Here is a 22577-nt window from a genome sequence, read left to right as displayed (position 1 = left end):
CTGATTGAATAAATGGGAGAACACTGAAATGATAGATCTCTATGAGAAACAGTCTTTTGATAAATCAAAATCTAATGTGAAACTGATCCTAAACATTGACTCGTGAGTAGACAGACGTAATATATACAGATTATTTGGGGAGTTGTAAATGTTCAACAAACTGCTGATTCCAAACTAAGTAGAAATGTGTAATTTTGTGGACTTTGAGCAGAAAAATTCACGCAGACAGTAAAAGTCTGTAAGTACATTTTCAGAAATAACTTCTCTTAAAGGGCAAGAATGATCTTTCCTCTTTCAAAGAGCTAGAACAATCCATATTTTCACTATGAGAGAGGGCATCACTTGTAGTATTTTTAGCGAAGACTCCGTAAGAAATCATGAATATTCTTTTATTTAATGGCACATCTATCTGTCCTTCTACAAATATCTAAGAGTTTGGCCACATTTTGCACATCAGAAGAGTCACTCGCAATGCCCAAGATGAACTTCAAAGTCAGAGAGAGATCAAGAGATTGTAAGGACATGGGTTATGACACTTTATAGATAAGGAGGGCAGTTCTCTGAGGTTCTTTAGAAGCAATATAAACGTACCAAAATTTTTTTGTAGGCAGACTTCTTTAAGGCAGGGACAAGGCACCAAAGAACATTTTTTGTATGTGTATGTGGTTTTCTTTTCCTTTTTTTTTTTAATCTTTCCAGATTTCTGGAAAAAAAGTGTTTTGATGTGTTGTTGTTTTAAGTATACACCAAACGCAAATGAAGGGGAAAAATCCAAGCATTAAAAAATAAAGGAGTCATGTAACTGAAGGGAGAGAGGTTAAGGTTTAGACTATTGTTACTATGTTATACCACCACCACCACCACATGTTATTATCTTTGCATTATTATGATTATTAGATTTACTAAATGTGCCTCCATGTATCAGGAATCAGGACAAGCTCACTGTATGCATTATCTATGTCTCACAACACTGGATGGGGTCTGTGCTAGTTCCTTCTCCATTTTACAGATGAGAAAATTGAGGCTTGGAGAGGAAATGAACTTGCCTCCTTTCATGTAGCTAATCAGATGAAGTAAGACAAAACTAATAGATGTTTTAGGCTTATGTAGATGACAAATATGGTGTCCTCATTGTTTATGGGGTTTTTTTGTTTTTTTTTTTCTCTGAGACAGGGTCTTGCTCTGTCATCCAGGCACTGTAGTGCAGTGGCACAATCATGGCTCACTGTAACCTTGAACTCCTGGGCTCAAGCAAACCTCCTGCCTCAGTTTCCTGAGTAGCTGGTGGTAACTGGTAAAGGTGGGAGTTAGTAACTGGTAGAAGTGGGAGTCAACCCATCTTCACCTGACTCAGAGCGTGGGTTCCTGAAGCGACCTCATACAGCTGCTTTGGATGGTAGCAACATTCTGACTGTTAGGGAGACTTTGTAGGAAGGAAGGTGAGCACTGGAGAACGGAGATTCCTGCTGGAGATGGTGCCTTGCAGGATGGAAAGATAGGAGCCCTCAGACTGAGAAGCCCTGCCCACTGGGCCACATGGCACGATGCCAAGTTCTTCTAGCGAAACATGAAGGAACGCAGGACACGCATCTCTACTTACTGGCATAGGGCGAGTTGGCAGCTGAGCCGTTGAGGAAGGTGGGGGAGCCGCCCAAATTGGACATGGCGGCAGAGCCGTATCCGTTCATGCTCGTGGTGACGGAGTTATAGTTGGTCTGCTGGGGAGTGGTGCTCGGCACGTACCCGTGTGGTGACACACTGCTTGAGTTGCGGGTGAAACCTGAGGGGTGAGGGCAAAACCAGGGGTGAGGGTGGCATTCGGATGGTGGCAATCCTGGAAGACTCGGGGAAAGGAAGGTCTCTGTTTCTGGCCCCGTCGCCACAACCCAGAGGGAAGGGACTGGGTGATTCATGTGCGTGGGTTGGTGGTGCTAGCTCTGTGATTAAAATGGGAAGCGAGCAAAAGACACATTTCTTAGGAGATCATAAATACTTAGCAGGGCCATGAGAAGTGGCAATGCTGGGCCTATAAATTATCATTTTAGAGCAGAAATAAATCCCGATCTAAGAGATGTACCCTGGAGTTAACAGGTTCCTATTCCCTGGGCAAGAATGATGTGCTTTGGGCCCTCAAAACTTTAATTCCATCCCTCTTTGCGATCTGTCATTCATGGTTTATGGTGAAAAGTTAAATGTAGAGAGATGGCTAAATGCATGCATCCTTTCTAGCCCCCTATATTAGATTACCAGAATGATAGCTAGGACCAACATTGTACAATAATATCTTATACACACAAACTAAGAATCTCCCTTTTGGGATGAAAATAATTCTTTAATGTAAAAATTGTTCATGACCAATAAATGAGGAGATGGGGTGCTTAAGGTTGGGGAGGGAGAGGGAAAACGTGTGAGGGAAGAGAAAAGCAAGCTTCTGACCCTGGTTGGTGGCTTGTGATGCCTCGGAGACATTCACAGCCAGTTGTCCACTGAACGAATTCACGCCCATCATCCCTGCGTGGACCGAGGTGTTAGCAAGGGCCGGGAGTTGGTTGTGGTTGCGGGGAACACTGTACAGAGCCTCGGCAATGTCGGCTGCTCTCTTCAGAATGATTTCCTGAAAAGTCAAAGGAATATCCCCTTTAGCTGTCCCCAGTCATATTCCCAATAATTACCATTTTTTCCAGTGCCAGGCACTGTACTCAGGGTTTTCAATGGTCAGCTGCATTAACTTCTGTGACCCTCCTGACAAACCTGTTATAGTAGTCTCACCATCATCATGCCATGGGGAAACTGAGGCTTGGAAAGTCAAAAACCGCACCTAAGGACGCTCACCTATTTAAGAACAGAGCTGAGATTCATAAGCCCATTTGTCTGATTTTGAAAGTCCATTATCTTAACATGCCTCCATACTGCCCTACAGTCCATACAGGACAGCACCATGAGGTTTTCCATTCTTCCCAATAACGTGTAGGAAGTCTGAGGTTACCCAGGGGGAGAGGGAGAGGCTGCAATTCACCTCCCCTGTTGATGTTAAGGGAAGGTTGTAGATGACTACCTGCATTCCTGAGTATTAATGCGACTGTGTCCCCCAGACATTGACTCAGGTTACATGAATGGTTTGTCGGACTCAGTTTCCTAAGCTATGTGAATCTTATACATGAAGTTCTATGAAACAGAAGCAGGCAATACTATTCAGGCCTTGTTATACTTTTTGGAGAAAAAATTAAACCCTCTTTCTCTTCCTAAATTTGCTTGAAAACCTGAGAGAAATAAAATAAAGCACCAGCAACTCTCCTCTTCAATGATGAAGTATGTTCCCACTAAAGATTAGTTTTAAATGGACCACCTTTTCTCATACGGACAATGATTCAGCAGAAAGGGCAATAAAAGGTTTACAAAAGAGAGGATTGAAGAGTCTTGCAACATGTTATATCTGAATTACTTATACTCTTAACTCATGCACATGGCTTTTATATTTTTTTGTGCTTTCTCATTACGATTGGAATCTGAGATCTTTAATTGCATGTGGCAGTCCACACAGGCTAGAAACCCACAGCGCTCACCTGGTTGTTGTGTGGCATCCCATACAGAGCTTCTACCAGATCCGCAGCCCTTTTGAGTATTACTTCCTGTCAAGAGAAAAGCAGATACAATCCTTTGAGTGAAGGCAGGTTGTCGTTATCTTCAGACATGATCACTTTCCAGTCCCTCTGGCTATACTTTGCCAAGGTACTGCTATAAAGGCCATAGCTTGGGGAACCCCAGAATGGTGTTAAATCACCCATTTGTCCCTGTTCACATACACACTTAATTGAGTCAAAAGGTGAGCATCATTGGTACTGTAAGATAAAATACATCACTCAAGAGTCTGCCATAGGCATGATAAAGCACTCATATGTTTATTGCTGAATACAATTCCTAGGTCATTTACTAGATGACTACAATCGATGTCATTCAGTGCGTGGTATGAATCCCTAAGACGTGTTTATTTTGCACTTAATTGCTTATTCCAGGAACCATGACCTTATCAGACAGGTCATTTTCGAGGGATTTCCAATCAATCTTCAGCTACTAGAAGCATGTAGTATTAAACTTCTTTTTTTAATCTCTCTTGGATGGCAAAGCCATAATATAAGCGGGTGATGTAGGAAACCCACATACTGAGGCAATGCACTGTTTGTCAAAAACTCTTATGAAAGGACTCTACTGTCCTCAGAAGCCCCTTCTGCACCAATTTTCATTACTGGCAGTATCTATTTCTTTTATAGCAATTATTTGCTATTTCAGTATTGTTTGTGATTTCCCCCATTTGCTCATTCATTCTCATCCTAGATATATACTTGGCTGCTCATTCCAGTTGAAGAAAAAATATCTCCCTCTTTTTACTTAGGTGGACTTCCATATTTAGCCTGCATGCTTGGTTCTAATAATAGGGAGTACTCTACAAAAGTGAGTATGGTGCTGATATTTTTGGTTCTAACTAAATTTCTTCAGATTCATTTCCACTAGAATGTGAAAAGGAAAGCAAAGTTGAGCTTGATCTATGTAAAAGATAGGAGCTTGTCAGACAACCAAACCTAAGGGTGTGGTATGATCATCAGAGGTGATTTACAGGAAGATATGGTTACCATTTTTGGCTGTGGGTAAAGTTTCAAACAGAAGTGTAACTTTAAATGTTTTACACAATAGATTTCTACATGGAGAAGCAGTGCTGTTCAATTTTCATAGACTGCAGTCGCTGATCAGAAAATAGGGAGATAATCGCATTCATTTTGCTGTCACCATAGCCTCTTCAAAAATCCTTGAGCAACTCTTGAAATGACAAGCTTTTAGATACATATTAGCATTTTTCAATTTTAAATTCTCTATAATATAAGATAAAGTAGTTGTCATACTACAGTAACTACTTATGACATATCTAATGTCCTAAATTCAAAAATAAGATAGAGGGGTTTTCAGTTCTCAATAAACATTTATGCTTGCCTTAAGCTGATAGACCCCTTTATAAAACAGTTGTTATTTTCATGTAGGGAGTAAAGAACATTATATAATCAAAGGGGTTTGAAACAATACATCTGAAATCATTTCTTTATTTTTTAATGTAAGCTACAAGCTAATTTACCACTTTTTGTTCACTGTATTGTCTGACCGCAGCAGTTAATAATTTACTATGGTATGGACACACTAAACCCTATCCCCAGATCAGATTCAGCCTGTATTGCCTTCACTAAAGCCTCATGGCTTTATCTGGCTCTTAGGAAAGATTAAAACAAAACAGGATCAAGTGAGTTTATTTACTAAGATTTGACTTCGCTAGGCCTATGTTCATTTATTTCTCCAAATAAATATTTACGCCAGTGTTAGGGCTGGGCAGGGAAGTATTTTCCTTTCTTTGCATTTTAGGGGGAAAAAAGCAAGTCTCCTGTTTGTCAAAAGCATGATGAGGCACAGAAAGAAACTACACTTACGAACTTCGCTCTTGTAACAATTGGGGACTTAGAACAGTGTACCTTATTTTAATTAATTTCACAGAAGCAGGGAGGAGGGATGTTGAAAATTAAACTCCAAGATCTTTGAAGTTTTCATAAGCCTGAAAAAATACCATCTATCAGTATATATTGTATATCCTTGGTGTTAGAGTTTTTCAATGACATAATCTACTTTTTTTTTCTCCTTATATCGATATCCAGAGCTCTCATCCCCATTTAATCATTTGAAAATAAAACACGTGGATCTTGTTTCCTAAAGGAGCATCCTTCTTTGATCCATGATGCTGCCTTCTTTGATCCACCATGCTGGGGCATGTTTTCCCATTGAGTACATTGCCATAGGTAGGTCATCAGCACAGCATCATTTCAGGCCAGCAGTCTTGGATTTGAGGAGTGTGAACCTGGATTTCTTGTCCTGTGAGGGACACCCTTAAATAATATCTTGCCCATCAAAAAATATCCTTCACTGTAGTATCAACTTGTAAGGATTTAAGAAAGACTTAGTTCAGCTTTGCCCATGTGATTCGGCTTCCATTAGTTATTTCTGCAAATGGGAAGGAGAAAGGAAATTTCTGGGTCCTCTATGAGTTAGTACAATGGACCTGCAAGGTGCTTGGATTTCGGTGACCAGAAAATTGCTCTCACCTCCATGTCATTACGCTCCCAGTGAACTAGCCCCCGAGCGTGTTTGTGTTGGGGATCTAATATATTGCCTTTCAATCAGAGCTGAGAGCCACTGAACACACAGACAGAACATGACGAGCAGGTCAGGAAAGCAATAAAGATTTTACAGAGCTGTCCAAGGTGCTAAATTTACTCAATAATGGGTTTGGCACCATAGTGTTAACCTCTCATTTACTACCAGTTTGAGGGACTAAATTGAAGTAGCTGACTTCATTTACCTTGAAATGTATATTTTATGACATTATGTAAGTAGATTGAAAGGGCACTGCAGTTTTAACAATTTAAAGGCTAAAGCATGTTTAAGATGAAACTTGAATATTTATTGTATATTGCACTTAAAGTATATAGAATGTTAAAATATATTGATTAAATTTGTAAAAGGCATTATAAAAATGACAGGTAGTATAAAAGATGTATGCCTTTTAAAATCAAATTGATAGTGTATGCCATCTCTTCTGTGGTCACAAGTGTAATTTTTTTGCAGTTTTATATGGTAATTTGAAAAATCTGTAATTTCACATTAGGAAATGATTGAGCCTTGGATGTTAAAAAAAGAAATTTCCCATAAGGGGAAGAGCTGGATGTTTCATGTAATCTTTTGTCTCTAAAATTGTTCTTAAATTCTTATTTTTTGTGGCATTAGGCAGGAGCACAATCTAAGAATCCTTTCATTTTAATATGCAATTTTAATATTTCTGAAAAGAACGAGCACTTGACTTGACTAGTACTAATATCTAATGTTTCAAGGAATTTATTTGTCAGGGGAGATTTTCTCTTCTTTTCATAATGTTTAAAACGTCTCCCTGCTTGCAGTTTCAAACATAAGAGTGGATATTAGACAATTCCAAGATAATTAATCCTATCCTTAGGTTTTTTTTTTTTTAAAAAAAAAAAAACCCTTTTGGGAATTAAAAAGACATATACTAGTATCCTAAATATTGAAAAGCCCCAGAGTCTCCTTGTAGAGGTAATGCTTGTTCTCCAATCTACATCCTGAGTCAGACAATTTTTCTGTTCATGGCCTTGGATTTCTTCTCTTAAAGATTAAAAAACAAAACAAAACAAAAAAACAACTTTACTCCTTAAAAACAACAACTACTTTTCACTGATTGATTTCATCTCCCAATCAAAACCTGGCTTCACCTGTCTTGCTATGACCATAGGTTGATGGTTGTGTGAGTGGGGGTCTATGGAGAAAAATGTGGATACATTATTCTTACTCTATTTAGAGTCCACAGAAATGTTAGGGAGACTGAAGGAGGAATGAGGTTCCAAGAAACAGTTCAGATGTAGCTGGCATGAGTTTTACTTATATTTTAGAAGCTTTGTAATAAAAATGCTGAATGGACTACAAATATAAAGGGAAGATTCAACTTTATTTCTACTTTGCAACCCAATCAATTAGCAAATATTGTTTGAGCCTTTTGTTGCCCTGTCATCATATGTGGATCTTATTCTCCAGCAACTTTCAGGGCACATTATCTTTCCAGCACTGACCTACAAGGTTTGATGAGAGTCACAAAAGGTCGTCGCCATCATTTTGTCCTACCATATTTATCCAATCATCTCTCCCTATGTGTTTGAAGAACTGCTCTCTATGCCTGTCCTCCCCAGCCTAGAAGTAAAACATTTGGCTCCTTTCTATCTCCATACCTTCACTCCTTTTGTCTTTCCCTTTTTTTGGGGGCAATGCTGGCTTCAGTCTGTGCCCATTGACAATGCCTCTTTCCATCCTCTGAAGCCTGGTACTGAAGGGGATCATAATGGTATGGTAATGAAGGAGATAACTCTCATTTATTGAAAGTGGAACAAGAATTTATTCAACCTTCGGCCGGGCGCGGTGGCTCAAGCCTGTAATCCCAGCACTTTGGGAGGCCGAGACGGGCGGGGATCAGCAGGTCCAGGAGATCGAACCATCCTGGCTAACCCGGTGAAACCCCCCGCTCTACTAAAAAATATAAAAACTAGCCGGGCGAGGTGGCGGCGCTGTAGTCCCAGCTACTCGGAGGCTGAGGCAGAGGAAATGAGCGTAAACCCTGGAGCGTGACCTTGCCAGGTGGAGCTGAGATCCGGCCACTGCACTCCAGCCTGCCCTGGGCGACAGAGCGAGACTCTGTCTCAAAAAAAAAAAAAAAAAAAGAATTTATTCAACCTTCATAGAAAGTCTCTTAAGGTATTCTTTCTATTACCCTCTGACAGATGACGAAACTGACACTCAGTGAGGTCAGCTAAATTTCCCAAAGTTTCCACCGCTGACTAGTGGCTGAGCATGGATTCAATGCCAGGCCTGTTAGACATCAGAGCCTGGCTCTTGAAAATCACACTGTTCTATCAGAAATAATTCCTGATACCCCAGCTCCTAATCTGATACCCCAGTTCAGATTCCCCAGCTCCTAATCTCTCTAATTCCTCTGAAAAAGAATGCTGACCATCTGTGTCACCCAGCACAGTACAGAAGTACATACTGAGAGGTCATTCCGCTCTGATCTGAAGTGTGTTAGTCTTCATTCTCCATAGCTAGACTGCAGAGTTTTTGAGGCCAGTGATAGGTCTTAATCTCCTTCTCTAAGCTCCTACCATAATGTTTAGCAAACCACAAGTCTTGAGAAATTCATGTTGATGTGTTAATCTAAGATACAGTTACTGATTTTTAAAAGTACGCAATTTGTATGATGAAATGACAAAGTCATATTTGGCATGGTTTATAAAAGTAGAAGACTTAATTTTGGTGTTCCATTTAGCTACAGACTTTTACATCCAATATGTAAATTCCCAAAGGTCAAGTTTTGATCACTGTGAGTTTTTTTATGTCACTTTTTTATGAATTTGCTCTTTCATTCCTGCTGGCTTGGACTTACATTTTAATTTTGTGATTAATATAATGAATCATGTCTAGTACAGACATTATCTCAAGTTACAAGCTGCTAGCAACATGAGGTTGGTCCTTATGTCCTCAGTCTTTTATTAGCTATACTCTTAGGCCCTTGGAAATAGTTAGGTATTTGCACATTCATAGAAAGACACATTGGGAACCAGGCATATCATGACAAATATGCAGACATAGTTAACTCATCTTCTATTTTATGAGTTAAAAATCTTAGGATTATTCACCATCTGTGGGAGTCTTCTCTTTAGCATTTGACCTGAAATCTATAGCTAATAAGCTCAAGCTCACTGGCCAGTACTGGGCCCATTTATAAACCCAGTTCAATGTTTTGGGTAACGCAACCCCAGATGAGCAGGGAAGATAGTCTGAACTTTCTTTTGTTCATAGCATGTGTAGGTCAACTCATAAAGCCAATAGATACCCATACATGAACACAACATTAATTTTCATATTTCAGCATTAGATTTTGAGACTCTGGGAACTCTACCCATAAAATTAAAGCCCAGGGATGCTTCAGTAATTTGGGAGGATAATCTGTGCTTGGCTTTATGCTTACCCAAATAGGAAACAATGTTTTCAGGGATGTAGATGGAAACAGAAAAAAAAAAAAAAAGAAAAGAAAACTACAAGCATCAATAATCTAAGTCAAGTTGAGTTGGGTGATTTCTGAGAAAGAAGCACAATACTTCTCTGTCGCTGCACATTTCCCTAATACCCATTTATCACCAATCTACTTTGCCTTATCAGGGGATTCAAAATGTAGTGGCCAATATCAGCAAGATAAAATGAAGTGAAATGAAAAAATCACTCTTGATGTAGAGATGATAAGTACCTATCAATGAAATCAGCATTGATTTCACTGCCTTCCTTCATACAGGCTTTACTGCAGGACCCAGATTTTGATGTGTGCATTCAGCTCCTAGACTTTAAGTCCTGGATCTTTCCCCACTGGCTTCTGAAAGCCTGGGTGACATTACTGATCGGAAAGGCTGAATGCTGAAAAATTGATTGGAAGTTTCTTGCAGCCCATTTCTTGCAGAGCTGGATGTACAATGCAATAAATACTAGTTGTCCTGAGATGTATTTCTTTGGAGGGTAGTTTTATGTCCCAACTTCCTTTGTGTTTATTCAGCCAAATGGAAAATTCCACAATGGTAGACTTTGCAATCTAAAAAATCAGTATAATGAGGGCAGTGAGGGAAAGAGTAAAACAAACCAAAATAACGCTTGGGCACCGTTTAGTTTCCCATCCTCTGAGACATTCCTCAAATTTTTCATTTTTCTTGTAATATAAACTTCTTGAAATAGAGCTTACTGCAGATCATTAGAAGCCTTTAGTGTCACACTTTAAACACTCTTTACTTAGCAGCCCTATGACTGAGAAGAGTCACTTACATTTAGCATGGATATAATTAAACATGTTTCTGTTGAAAGGGGCATTCTCATTATAGCTAAGGACCACTTTAGAGTAAATTGAAATGGAAAGGAGGAACATAAATGAGGTATAGGTAGCAAGTAGTTATTTCCAGAGAGGCATAAAATGCCAAATGTATAACAATTATATTTTACAACCCCGCATTCTAAAGACTTCGTAGTATTTTAGTATATAAGAAGATTCAGCTGAAGCTTTGACTGCCCTACAGAACATTCTAGTGCATACTTTTGCCCAGAGTCTTTTAAAAAACGAAATTCAAACCACAGTAAAAATCTCTAGCCATTTCCAGAACAAAGGAATTAAACATTTTGAAAGAGTCTACTGCTATTAATACCAGAGGCCAAGGCACCAAAAGCATTCTAGTCTGGAGAAAATGCAGCAGAAGGACCTCTTCTGAACCTCCTCTAATTTTAAAGTTGATTTTATGTTCAGATTAGATGATAGCCCTCTTACTTCTCAAACATATTATTATGAACCAGCATGCGGCGTGGTTGGAGATAAACCAGAAAGCCTAGCCTTTGTTAAAAACATGGTATGGGAGACTCTGAATCATATAAAATTAAACTAGGTTGTAAGCTAACACCACTATATCAACGTAAGACATAGTAACTTATGTGATTGACTTTTACAGGGGAAAGAAAAAGGCTGTTTTCAAGCAACTGTTATTGCCTCAATGGAAAAAAAAAAATCAATGAAAGTGAAATGAACAAGAGATTTTGTCTGAGTTGCAGTTAATACCACTGAAGAGCTATGGATATTAAAAGGTCAACAAATAAATTAGCCAGAGTGTTATGAAATGAATGATTTGGCTCATAATTTTATTGAGTGAAAATTGTTCGCTGCCTATTAGACCAGGTAATTTTTATCTGGTGCCTCAATTACTGTCCCGTAAGCAATAATATAGTTGTAAGAGCTGTTGGTTCGATCGTGTGACCTCTGAGAAGCTGGCTAGGACAGCTGACTTTACTATGATGGATAACTAAGCTTGGGCTCCATGAGGTGCCAAGCTTCCCTTTCCTGCAAGGGGATCTCATAAAAGAAACATTACAGCTTGATTCATTTTACCAAAATGTTTGACTTTTCAAGTGTCAGCAGTTAAGTATAAATTGTGAAACCAGGTATTTCTGAGAAGAGTTATGACAATGGCTTTCCCCTCCCTTTTTTTTTGGTCTCCTGGCATTTTCTTCTAAATGGTGTCATGGTAATTGGTGAATGGGAGCCTGGGGTGCTTCCCGCCACAAATACAGTGAAAAATGGTGTCTGCACCCTTGTGACTATGACCTGCTTGGAGGTACAGAGCTGAACTTGGTAACCTCTGGCGGGATCTTCTTATTCCAATTCATTGTACTGGTTTAAGACCAACGCTGTGGGTTAGGTCCTGCTGAGTGCCTTGGAAATCGACTTTCTGATCAGGATAAAAGTCTCTGCTTAAAGAGAAAGCTCTGGACAGAGGTGCCTTTTTCAGGGGTAGGTTGTAAAGTCAGCACATGAAACAAAAACGGCCTAGAGTCAAAATTACCCTTGAAAATCTTTTAAGTCACCTTTAAGTTGCCAAGGCCTGGGCTTTTAGAAAACACAAAAAGCCAAAAATTAACTACTTCTGTTTCTCTTTGTCTTTTGACTGTGGCTTCTCTTTCCCTAGGCCAAGGCTGAATAAATACCGAGCTTAAAAGTAAAAGCACTGCTCAGTAAACAAAGAGATGTATTTGTCATGTACACATACGTGGATGTGTTTGTATGTATGTTTGGTGGGTGTGTATACAAATGCATGTGTATATTTCTATTTTTGGATGCATACTATAGGGAAACTTGAGTGATACGTTTCCATACTATATAGATACATAAAGGAGGCAAAAATATAATTTGCTTTTGCTTCTTAAACTGTTTAGCATGGATATCATCGGTTATTATATGTATCTCCAGACAAATGATATCTGTAAATGATAATTCTCAAGGCTTTACAGATGGTCCTGAGTATAACTGCAATTAGAATCCACTGCTTCAAGACTGTTGGGGCTTGGTACTTATTACTCCAATGCTCCACTGAAGTGTTACTCAGGGCTGAAAACAGTGAGCAAGACTTAAGACCTCCAAGCGTCTCTGTTCCGAAGGGCTTCAGTCTTTAAGGGGAGGATGTTGGGTGGCTGAAGGTAGAAATGAGTTCACTCCTTGGTTCTCCTGTCACCTACCCTTGAACTAATGAGTAATTATGTTCAATGCCCCTGTATGCAGGGTGTGATATGAAGTAGGTTAAACTTAATCCTCCCCATCAAGAACTCAGTGCTAAAAAAGAACTTGAAAGTGTTCCAGCACTGAGCTATTGGATAACGGTTATTGCAAGTCCCTCCCATAATGACTCTGCAGCTAAAGAGGGAAAGCATGATACCCAGGGTTTGTTTGCATTTACAGGTGAGTTCTTCCTGCCACTTCCACCTAGCTCAGCCCTTTGTGAGCTAACCTCAGGCATAGGCCACCACTTGCCTCCTTCCCTAACCAGACTGGAAGGGTTTTAAGATTGATATTGTAAATTGGCTTTTTTCCTTAAAATTTCTTAATTCTGGGAGGCACTGCTTAGGGATATAGGCTCTGGATCTGGAGTCCAATAGACTTGGCTCAAATCCATGTTCTGCTATGTATTAGCAGTGTAAACACATGCCTCTGTGTTCTCATCTGTAAAACAGCGTTAATACCAACACCTGGTTCAGTAGATTATATTTAGTTAGTGCTTATCAGGCAATAACCAGCAATATTATTAATAATCCCCATTTATTTTCCAAGGAACTCTGGCAAAAATATATGCATTCTTATAGTCAATGTGTATTGAGTGCTATGTTTGAGATGTAATCCTATTTTCAAAACTCTATAAAAGACTCTAAATGGACTCCTGGTTAGGAAGTATGGGAAGTTAGGAAACCTCCACTTACTAGCTACATAAGCTTGAGCAGGTTACTTGTCCTCTATGAACCTCAGTTTCCTCATCTCTAAAATGGGAAGGAAACAATAATGACAAGCAGAAGAATTTGCCACAAAATAAGTCAGCTAAAGATAAATAACCTAAAGAGGTGAGAATTACAACTTTCATGAGGGCCATCGGCCTTTTAAGTGAAGCTACAACTTCTATCCCTAGGTAAATTACATGTGTAGGCATTTGTGTGTGCATATTCATAATGCACACATGCACACACACATAGGAATTCTAAATGCAATTTCAGGGGTACACAGATCCAGGCTAAACTCCCTGGATAAAAGAAATATCAGTAGTAGGGGATACCAACCCCCTAAACTGAGCATGTTATCAAATGGGGAAATGGAATCTGCCTGTAAGTTTTCTGGTAGATACAGGGGGAATTGGACCGCATTCCATAGCTTGTGTTTTTGACAAGAGAATACAGAGACAAAATGTTTCCTGGAATCAAACTCAAGCATGTTTTCTCTAAGAGCTGAATATACCATAAGTTTCGCCATTTGTTTCTGTGTTTTTGTCTGAGGAGGGTCACTTTCACTTCAGGATATAATGTTAATTGAGTTTCCTCAAATTAAAAGAGTAAATAAATGAGCAAGAGAAAGAGAGACAGTGAAAGCAAGAGAGACGCTAGTGTCAGTGTGGAAGACGAAGATGTTAAGTTTTTCTTTATCCTTTGCTGAATCCCTTAGTCATCCCCTTTCTGCTAGGAGGCAATGTGGTTATGCAAAGATTTCTTATTTGTATTTTCACTGATGCAACTGCAGGTTTTGAATTACTGGTAGTCTTTGCATAAAGACTAAAACAATAAAGGCATAATTAGAATACATTGTATACAGCCAACTCCAGTTTTATTTTGCCCCAGCTCTGTATTTATGATAAATCACTAAACATGAACGCTCTTTAGGGAGGGTGATTTTAGGTCTCATCTCTCCACTGAGCAAAAACAGTGCCTGTGACTGGAGTCTGAATTTCAATTTTGCAAGTGTACAGTTGAAGTGAATAATATTTGGCACAATGCAGTGCACAACTGAGCCACTAAATGGCTGATTTACTAAATTATTATTAGATGAGCCCTTGCTGTTCCAAATGAAAGTGCAGTCACTGTCTTCCTTCATGGTGTGTTCAAATTGTTCTGTGTTTAAATATTCAGCATGAGGCTAATGTGAACTGATGAACTGAGACTATAAACATTCACTTTCAATACAGATAGAGCGACAGAGATGCAACATATCATGTGGCCCGCAGAGGTGAAAATGATTTATATTTAAGGATGTTGCTGCCGACTTCCATTACTTTAAGGTACTCTTAATTAGCCTGCTGTTTGAAATGACTAATTCATGTGTACAGGGAGAGCTGCTTCATAGAGGCTGAGATTTTCGAATGCCAGTGAAGGAGTAGCTACCATGAGGATTTGCTACCTCTGTATTTCCAAGGAAGCCTTGAGTTCCTTCATGGCGGGCTGGCCACACAGCACCAGCAGACTAGCATGTCTGCCAGAGATACTATGGGGCTTTGACATTCAGTGTGCTTTTGGAAACCCACCAAAAAGGTCCACAATCCCTCCTTCCCACCATCCACCCGCTGGTGTTCACCTCCCTTTTAATCCCAACCTACTACACAGCCAGCCACACTGGTACTTCAATCCCCATGTCACCAGCTTCTTTACTGACACCTGCTGGAATGAACAACAACCTTTTGCTCCTTGGACAAATAGGACCCTCCTCTCTCTTCCCCTTTGAGGGCAGTTATAGGCAAGCACTTAAAATACTGTGATCACTTACAGTAGATTAGAATTTTTTATTGGTGCTGTGTTGCCATAACAACATGAAGACAGCAGATGACTTAAGCTAAGCTTGCAAAGCAAAAGGCTGCTCATCTGGCAGTTAAAATGAATACAGTTCATTTCACAAGTTTCCCATATGGACGCTTAGTGTATGGTAATGAGGAGACCATATGGTGAGAGAAAATGCACTGAGAACAATTGGGTTCCACTGGCTGAGTGGGAAGTTGGGAGAGAAAACCCGGGTGAGAGATTCTGGTGTGCTCTCTGGGTTCAAGGTTTGGCGGAGGTTTGTTTGGGACTGTTGTTTTCCACAGGGGTTTCGCGTTTCTTAATCCGTTCCTTAATATGTCGGCTGTGTGAAATGACAAACATCTTGCAAATTTTGCAATATCATTCATCACAAACTGTCAGCAGTGTTTGCAAATCTGACTTGCAAGATCTTTTAAATGTGTTGTTCTTAAAAGGCAACAGTACTAAGTTTTTAGACAAAGTGCAGGAAAATTTAAGCACTTCTGACAAGCAGAAACATTAACAGTAATCATTTTAAAAACACTCGCATCTTTTGCCTGCATGTTTAGCTGTAAATAATGCTAGAATGTATAAAAGCTTTAAAGTAAAAATGTAATAAATACTTTTTATTATGTTTCATAAAGGATAAAAAATGCTTTGAGCCATGTCTACGTGTTATCTATACATGCAGACGTATAGAGATGGATGACTCCCATTCTCCTTACTACTAAACAGATTGGGGACCTGGGAGGACAGCTTGAAAAAGGCTCTAAAGTCAATTCTGTACTATACATGCTTCATAAAAGATGAATATAAAGGCATTAGTTAGACACGGTGAGCTAAATTAGAAGGTCAGGCAGGGCTGGGAGGGCTGAAAAATCACACAACCAATGAGTGTAATTACTCTTTTTTAAGTCTATTAAGTGGTGTTGTTCTATCAAGGCTCAGGGGTATAGGACATGAAGAACAAGATAAAGTAATGTGTATTTATTACTCCCACTGGATCAATTTGCCAGATATTTTCAGCTCCATAAAGCAAAATACACAAATGCAGCCTTTGTTACTTTTCCCAAACTGATTTATTTTCTCTAAAAGTGGGGCTGGCTCTTGGAGAAAAGACTCATTTGCCCTGAGAAGGTCCCCAGGCCAAACCTTCTCGGTAGGGAGATGAGAGAAAGCTGGTGAGAATCTACATAAGCTTGGGGGCCAGGTGTCTGCAGAGGAGACACCTCAAGGCAGAATTACTGGGGTCTTCATATCTGCAGGAGAACTGGGAACTCAACATAGTGAAGACAGTGAGGCTACCGACCCTGAGGGCCTGAGTTTGAATCGTAGTTTTCCCACTTGCTAGCTGTGATGTCGTAGCAAGTCACTCAGACCTCTGGGGACTCTAACTCCTCATCTGTAAAATGGGGAACACCCATGGTGAGGGGATTAGTGGCCCCCATTTACTGGAGTCTCACTAGATGCCAGGGATGCCTCTTGGCATAAATTATCTCATTAACACCTAACAACAACGCCGTGAGGCAGCTGCTTTACAGAGGAGAAACCTGAAGCGTGGGAGGTTGAGTTGTGTGCACCAAGTAGTGGATCTCGTTTCCAAAACGCACATCTTTCTGACTTGAGAGCCCACTCTCTTGGCCTCTGTGTTCTTCGAAAACCTTAATAATGCAGTGCTGGGCTCACAGTAGGCATAAAGTAAACATTCCTTGCTTCCCAGGGTTCACAGCTGACACGCCTGACGCCAGCTAAACTCAGGGTGTGCTCTCACTGCCTTAGGGCTAAGGCTCACTGACCACTCATGAAGGCAACTAACATACTGCAAGGGGGCGGAGACACCTCTGACCTTGAACACAGAGAGCGCTCCTTGCTCAGTGTATCCGGATTGCATCACTGCAGCCATCAGCATCTCAGAATTTCTGATCGACCATGTTCCCCATCCCCTCCACCTCTAAATTACAAGAAAAGTCAACCTTGACCCCAAAGTTGGTCACATGTTCCTCCCCTTCCTGCCAGGATCCAGAGAGAAAGGCGAAACTATGAAACAGAACAGAATGCTGTGATTTAAAAACCTTAGCCTGCCCCTTTCTCCCTGTGTATATGAAAAAGGAAACCAAAAAACATCTGGGGTTAGCATAATTACAGTATTTTAAATTTGTGTGTACAGCAACTATCACTGATGGTGACTTTCAGGGACAAAATAATTTACAGAGCAGGATTCCGCCTGCTCCCGTTTTCCTATTTGGTAAGTGGGAAAGATGTCTGCTGCCCCAGCTTCTCTCGCAGGAGGGACTCCAATAAAACAAAGCACGTCCAAATTTTTTTGAAAAAGAACAAGCCTGTATACAAAGGCATATTATTATGGAAAGCTGTCTGCTTGGTCTTTGGAGCAGTTTCATTTGACAGAATATGTGGGTGGTTGTATGAATCTAGCTTTGTCTATTCACAAACACATGGGTTTAATAAAGAGGAGTTTGTTTTTTAAGGTGTGTGGTCCATAGCTCACTGAAACACTCCTGTTTGACAAACACTGACCAAAGGCGTAGCCCATTTTTATGCCCCTAACAATGGACAGCAGGAGTATAAATCTCCCCAGTCCACAGGAATACCTTGTGCTGGCTCCATCCGCCACTTCCTGACCCTGCCCTTGAACTCTCTCCACTTTAACATTCAAAGCCAAGAGGACAGCCACTTGGCTCTGAGTCACACTGAGAGCTTCCTGGGGTGGGCTCCGGCCAGGCCTTGCACGATCAAGTGGCTAGATGCAAGCCGTGGAGTGTTTCCTTAACACACAAATCCATTGTGTCCTTGATTACTCTTTCCAAACCCAGGAAACAAGGGTTGGGAATTTTACCATCAGGGACAAAGTGACACGTGCCTATGCTATTTGTTCAACATTTCTGAACATAACATGCAACCATAAAAGTGTTTTCAAAAGTAAGGACACAAACTCAACCCCAGATTCCATTTCTTTCCTTTCCTTTCTAATCAGAAAAAGGACTGTCTGGTTTCTGTAGACCTCAACCATTAAACCAGATTTGTCTTCTAGCTCTGTTAACCAGGCTGGAGTGCAGTGGTGGGTATGTCTCACTGCAGCCTTGACCTCCTAGGCTTAAGCAGTCCTCCCACCTCAGCCTCCCAAGTAGCTGGGACTACATGCACACACCACCATGCCTGGCTAACTTTTTTCATTTTGCAGAGATGGGGTCTTGTGATGGTGCCCAGACTAGTATCGAATTCCTGGCCTCAAGCAATTCTCCCACCTCTGCTTCCCAAATTGCTGGGAATACTGGCATGAGCCATGGCTCACTAAGTATTTTTAAAGTGGCAACTATGGGCCAGATGCTATGCCAAGGACACCCATGAGATGACCTCTCTTTATCCTTACATGATCCTATGATCCCCTATGAGCTAGCATGATTAATTATCCCCATTTTATTGATGAAGAAACTGAGGCACAGAGGAGAAATCACATGTTCAACTGCTCACCAGGATTAGGATTTCCTGTTCTGCAGAGATTGGGTGGAAGAGCTCTCAGAAGCAAGGGTCCCATTGTCACACAACTGGCAAATCATCATAGCTACCTTTTGTTAGCTCTAACTAAGTCATTGAAATGTAACTTGAAAAGGTACAACATAGCACTGTCCCCATTTAACAGATGAAGACACTGAGGCACAGAGAGGTAAACAATTTTGACCTAGGTTGCATAGCTAGCAAGTGGCCAATGTCTGAATTCCACCTTGTCCAACCTGACTCTCCTCAATACCTCCAGTGGACTCTAGAGATCAAATGATAAAGTAAGTGCTAAAGTGAATACAGTGCCCAAATGAGAACAATGGGAAGAATCTGGCATGGTACCCCTGCCTTTGTTCTAACACTAAGACAGCTAAGGCACCTACCATTAGTCAGACCCACATCATTTATATCATCGTGCTATAAAATTACCAGTTGTCCCATAGGAAATTCATGGGACCATGTTCTTGCTAGACAGAGGAACCTAATGGTAAATCTCTCCACAGACCATCTATGCCATGGGTAAAGACTGCTGTTTATTATTATATTATTTAATCTACTAAATAATAAATAACCTGTAGATGATGTAATTGCTTACCAAGAATAAATTGGGTTGGAAAAGGAAAGGGAAGGACAGCACTTCAGTGGAAGTGAGGTTGTTCTGGGAAATTGAAGGTTGAAACTGAAGGCATCATCTCTGAAAACTGAAGGTGTTTTCCCCCCTCAGTTAAGATGCAGGACACATGCCCTTGCTCATCACAGTCCTTCCTCTCTTGGAGCAGTTAGCACCCCTCCTCCCCATGCGCCTCACATCTGTGTAGTGACCTGAGGGGTGGATTTTTCCCGGACAGGGCCAGTTCCGACAGGTGGCCCTGCCTACAAGGGCAGCCAGCACACAGTTAGGATTTGATGACGAACTGGTCCCCCAAGGAGGTTCACCGAGCTAAGAAGGATGGCAACTTCATTTTCACAAGTATTTTACAAGGATACCTAGACCTGGAAATGGCATATCTCTAGACTTACTGTGGCAAGAAAGAGTCCTTGAAACTAATTCAATTTAATGTTAATAGTTTTTACCTGTGTAGTAAATGAAGCTTTTTGCTGTCAGTAAACAGTGAATGGAAGCTCAACGAATTCCGTACTTTGAGCTTCCTTCACATTTAACTGCCCACTTCTGAGTCCTCACAGAATGTTGGTTGCACTTTTCTTTAATGTGCTATTATTTTTGGTTATGGTTAGTTGTGTTTGGGACTCTCTCCCATATACAGCCCAAGTTCCTGAGGTACAGGGATGGGGACATCCCAAACATTCACAACAGGTATGCAATAGTCAATAAAGGTCAGTTTCCTTCTGTCTGCACTGGCAGTTAGTGATGTATTGGTGACATATATGACTCTGTCTTGAATTTTTGTTTAATATCTCTCATATTTGTGCCTATTTTCCCAACTAGGTAGAATGCCTTAGGAGACGAGAGGTTGTCTTTGCCCAATCTCAGGATCTACCAATACATTTTGAGCTCTAACTATTCTCCTCTTGCCAGGACTAAGTACGGATCCTCATAGACAGAAATTTGATGTTCCTTTTTCTTTTGAGAATTAGTAAGATGTAGCAATTAAGTAGCTCAGACTCTAGGGTCATGCTGCATAGGTTGGAATATCAGTTTAGCAATTTACATGCTATGTGACCTTGGACAAATTATTATTTAATCTCTCTTTGCTTCATTATTTTCTCTTCTAATATAGGAATGGTAATAGTACCAACATCAGAGCGTTGTTGAGAGGATAAAATGGCATAGCAGATATAAAAGTAAGCACGGTGTTGCCTGGCACATAAGTGCTTGCTACTTTTATTATTGCTTACCTTATAGCACCAAACACACAAAACACAAAAATATGAGTTGTTTGAACTAATTTTTTTTTTTTTTTTTTTTTTTTTTTTTGAGACCAGAGTCTCCGCTTCTGCCACCCCAGGCTGGAGTGGCAGTGGGGCCAGATCTTCAGCTTCCACCTGCAAGCTCCACCTCCCTGGGTAACGGCATTAATTTTTCCTGCCTCAAGCCCTCCAGGGTAGCTGGGGCGGGACTGCACCGCGCCACCTCGCGGTTAATTTTTTTTTTTTTTTTTTGTATTTTTAGTAGAGACGGGGTTTTCAACCATGTTTAGCGGATGGTTTTCGATCTTGACCTCGTGATTTCGCCCATCTCGGCCTCCCCAAAGTGCTGGAATTACAGGCTTGAGCCACCCGTGCCCGGCCCCCTATGAATGAACTAATTTTATCAGCAGCAGAGTTTTCTGCAAATCACTCAAGTCCAAATTTTCAGAGACTACAAAAAGGCACTATCCTCACCTTTGGCAAACGCTCAGGGTCACCAGGGTGCCGAGGAATGACCTTCTGTAACCTCTGGAAACCATAATCGATGGTGGGTTCGTTGAGTGCTGCAATAAAGAAGTCACACGATTAGTACATTTTCAAGAAATAAAGCAGAACATGGCTTGCAACACTAATGGTATGGAAATAACCAGGAAGTCCAAAGTTTAATTGATACTTTTGAATTGGATCAGAAATTACGTGAATGATCTCTTTGCTGAACTTTCCACCATCTGCTTTATACCACGATGGGGAGTGACCTGCCCAAAAGAACATTAGGAGTAGGTCTTGAACAGTGTTCCTTTGGCCAAATTCTACACTCCTTATGTGATCATAAATAGAAAGTAAAATGGTATTTGATGTGAGATTTTTAGGATTCACTTTAATTCAGTTGCTCAGGTAAAAACACTCAAGGGCTTGCCTGGCAGTATCCGTACCCTGTAAACAGCAGGAGAATTAAAAGTATCTGCTTAACTGCAAAATCCCTAGCGGACCTCAGCTGATACAATATCTTAGCACAATTAAGCATGCAAGAGGCTGGTGAGAGCAGAGGAGAATGAGTAGAAGTGAATCTTCCCAGTATGGAAAGCCGGTGCCACCCTTGAGAGAGTCTGCAAAGGGGATGGGTATTGAAAATGCCCTCATTCAAAACCCTCACATCTGAAATGATAGATCCTTTCACCAGCATTGATATTATTTGGAACCAGTGTCTGTGAAGTACTAGCTTAGAGCAGCCGAGTCTCCAAAAATAATCCTTGAAAAGACCAAAAGAAGAGCAAACCTGGAATAACATTTGGAGACAATGGACCTTGCTGTGTGCGCACTGACCATACACTCTTCAAAGCATGCTTAAATTAAACACAATATGAAGTGGACTCTGGTCTATCATTTTCAAAATTTCTCCCTGGTATATGAAATATCTTCAGGCTGTCTCACGTGAAACAGTGGAGATGCAGAACATGGCAGCTCCTATCCATAGCCTCCACCTCCCTATATTCTCTAAGTAAGGGGTAAGTGGGTGTTTTTAAAACTTCTTTTCTTTTTTGGTGTAATCAAAGTGTTCAACCACATATTTTCTCACATGCTGAATAAAAAAGACAGTCTGTGTAGTTCTGACATTTAGCTATACATTAAAAAACAAGTTGCCACACGCTTTACTTAAAATGCATTTCCATTAACCTAAATTTTAAAAGTAAGATTCATACTAGTACTAACTTTTAAAAAACTGTATTAAATTCAAATAGGTCCCAAGGCTAATGGAAGCAATTTGTATACCAACCCAAACTGACTGGCCCACTTTTCAAAATACAGGTATGATAATCTTGTGGTTTTAAAAGGACATTTAAATGGAAAGACTGTGAATTTAGTACATAATTATACCAATAGAACCCTTTAACTTGTCAACTTGTAAATCTAAAAGGCTATCAATCATTTCTAAAGAGGAA

The 22577-nt window shown here is 40.4% G+C and overlaps 1 protein-coding gene across 5 annotated transcripts in view; it reads right to left on the bottom strand.

Moving 5' to 3' along the window:
- The window catches only part of EBF1 (EBF transcription factor 1), a 413838-nt gene that overhangs the window by 14535 nt on the left and 376726 nt on the right, over window positions 1-22577 (bottom strand). For all 5 annotated transcript variants that reach the window (XM_017864540.1, XM_017864536.1, XM_017864537.1 and 2 more), the window contains exons 11-14: window positions 21112-21200; window positions 3564-3629; window positions 2437-2614; window positions 1601-1780 (exon numbers count right to left, since the gene is read on the bottom strand). In XM_017864540.1, the coding sequence (XP_017720029.1) occupies window positions 1601-1780; window positions 2437-2614; window positions 3564-3629; window positions 21112-21200 (513 nt within the window). The remainder of the gene's footprint in view (window positions 1-1600; window positions 1781-2436; window positions 2615-3563; window positions 3630-21111; window positions 21201-22577) is intronic.

Source organism: Rhinopithecus bieti, unplaced genomic scaffold (genome assembly GCF_001698545.2).
Source record: "Rhinopithecus bieti isolate Rb0 unplaced genomic scaffold, ASM169854v2 scaffold_76561, whole genome shotgun sequence".
NCBI lineage: Eukaryota > Metazoa > Chordata > Mammalia > Primates > Cercopithecidae > Rhinopithecus > Rhinopithecus bieti.
Note: the sequence above shows the minus strand (reverse complement) of the source record. Positions and strands in the feature narration are given on the sequence as shown.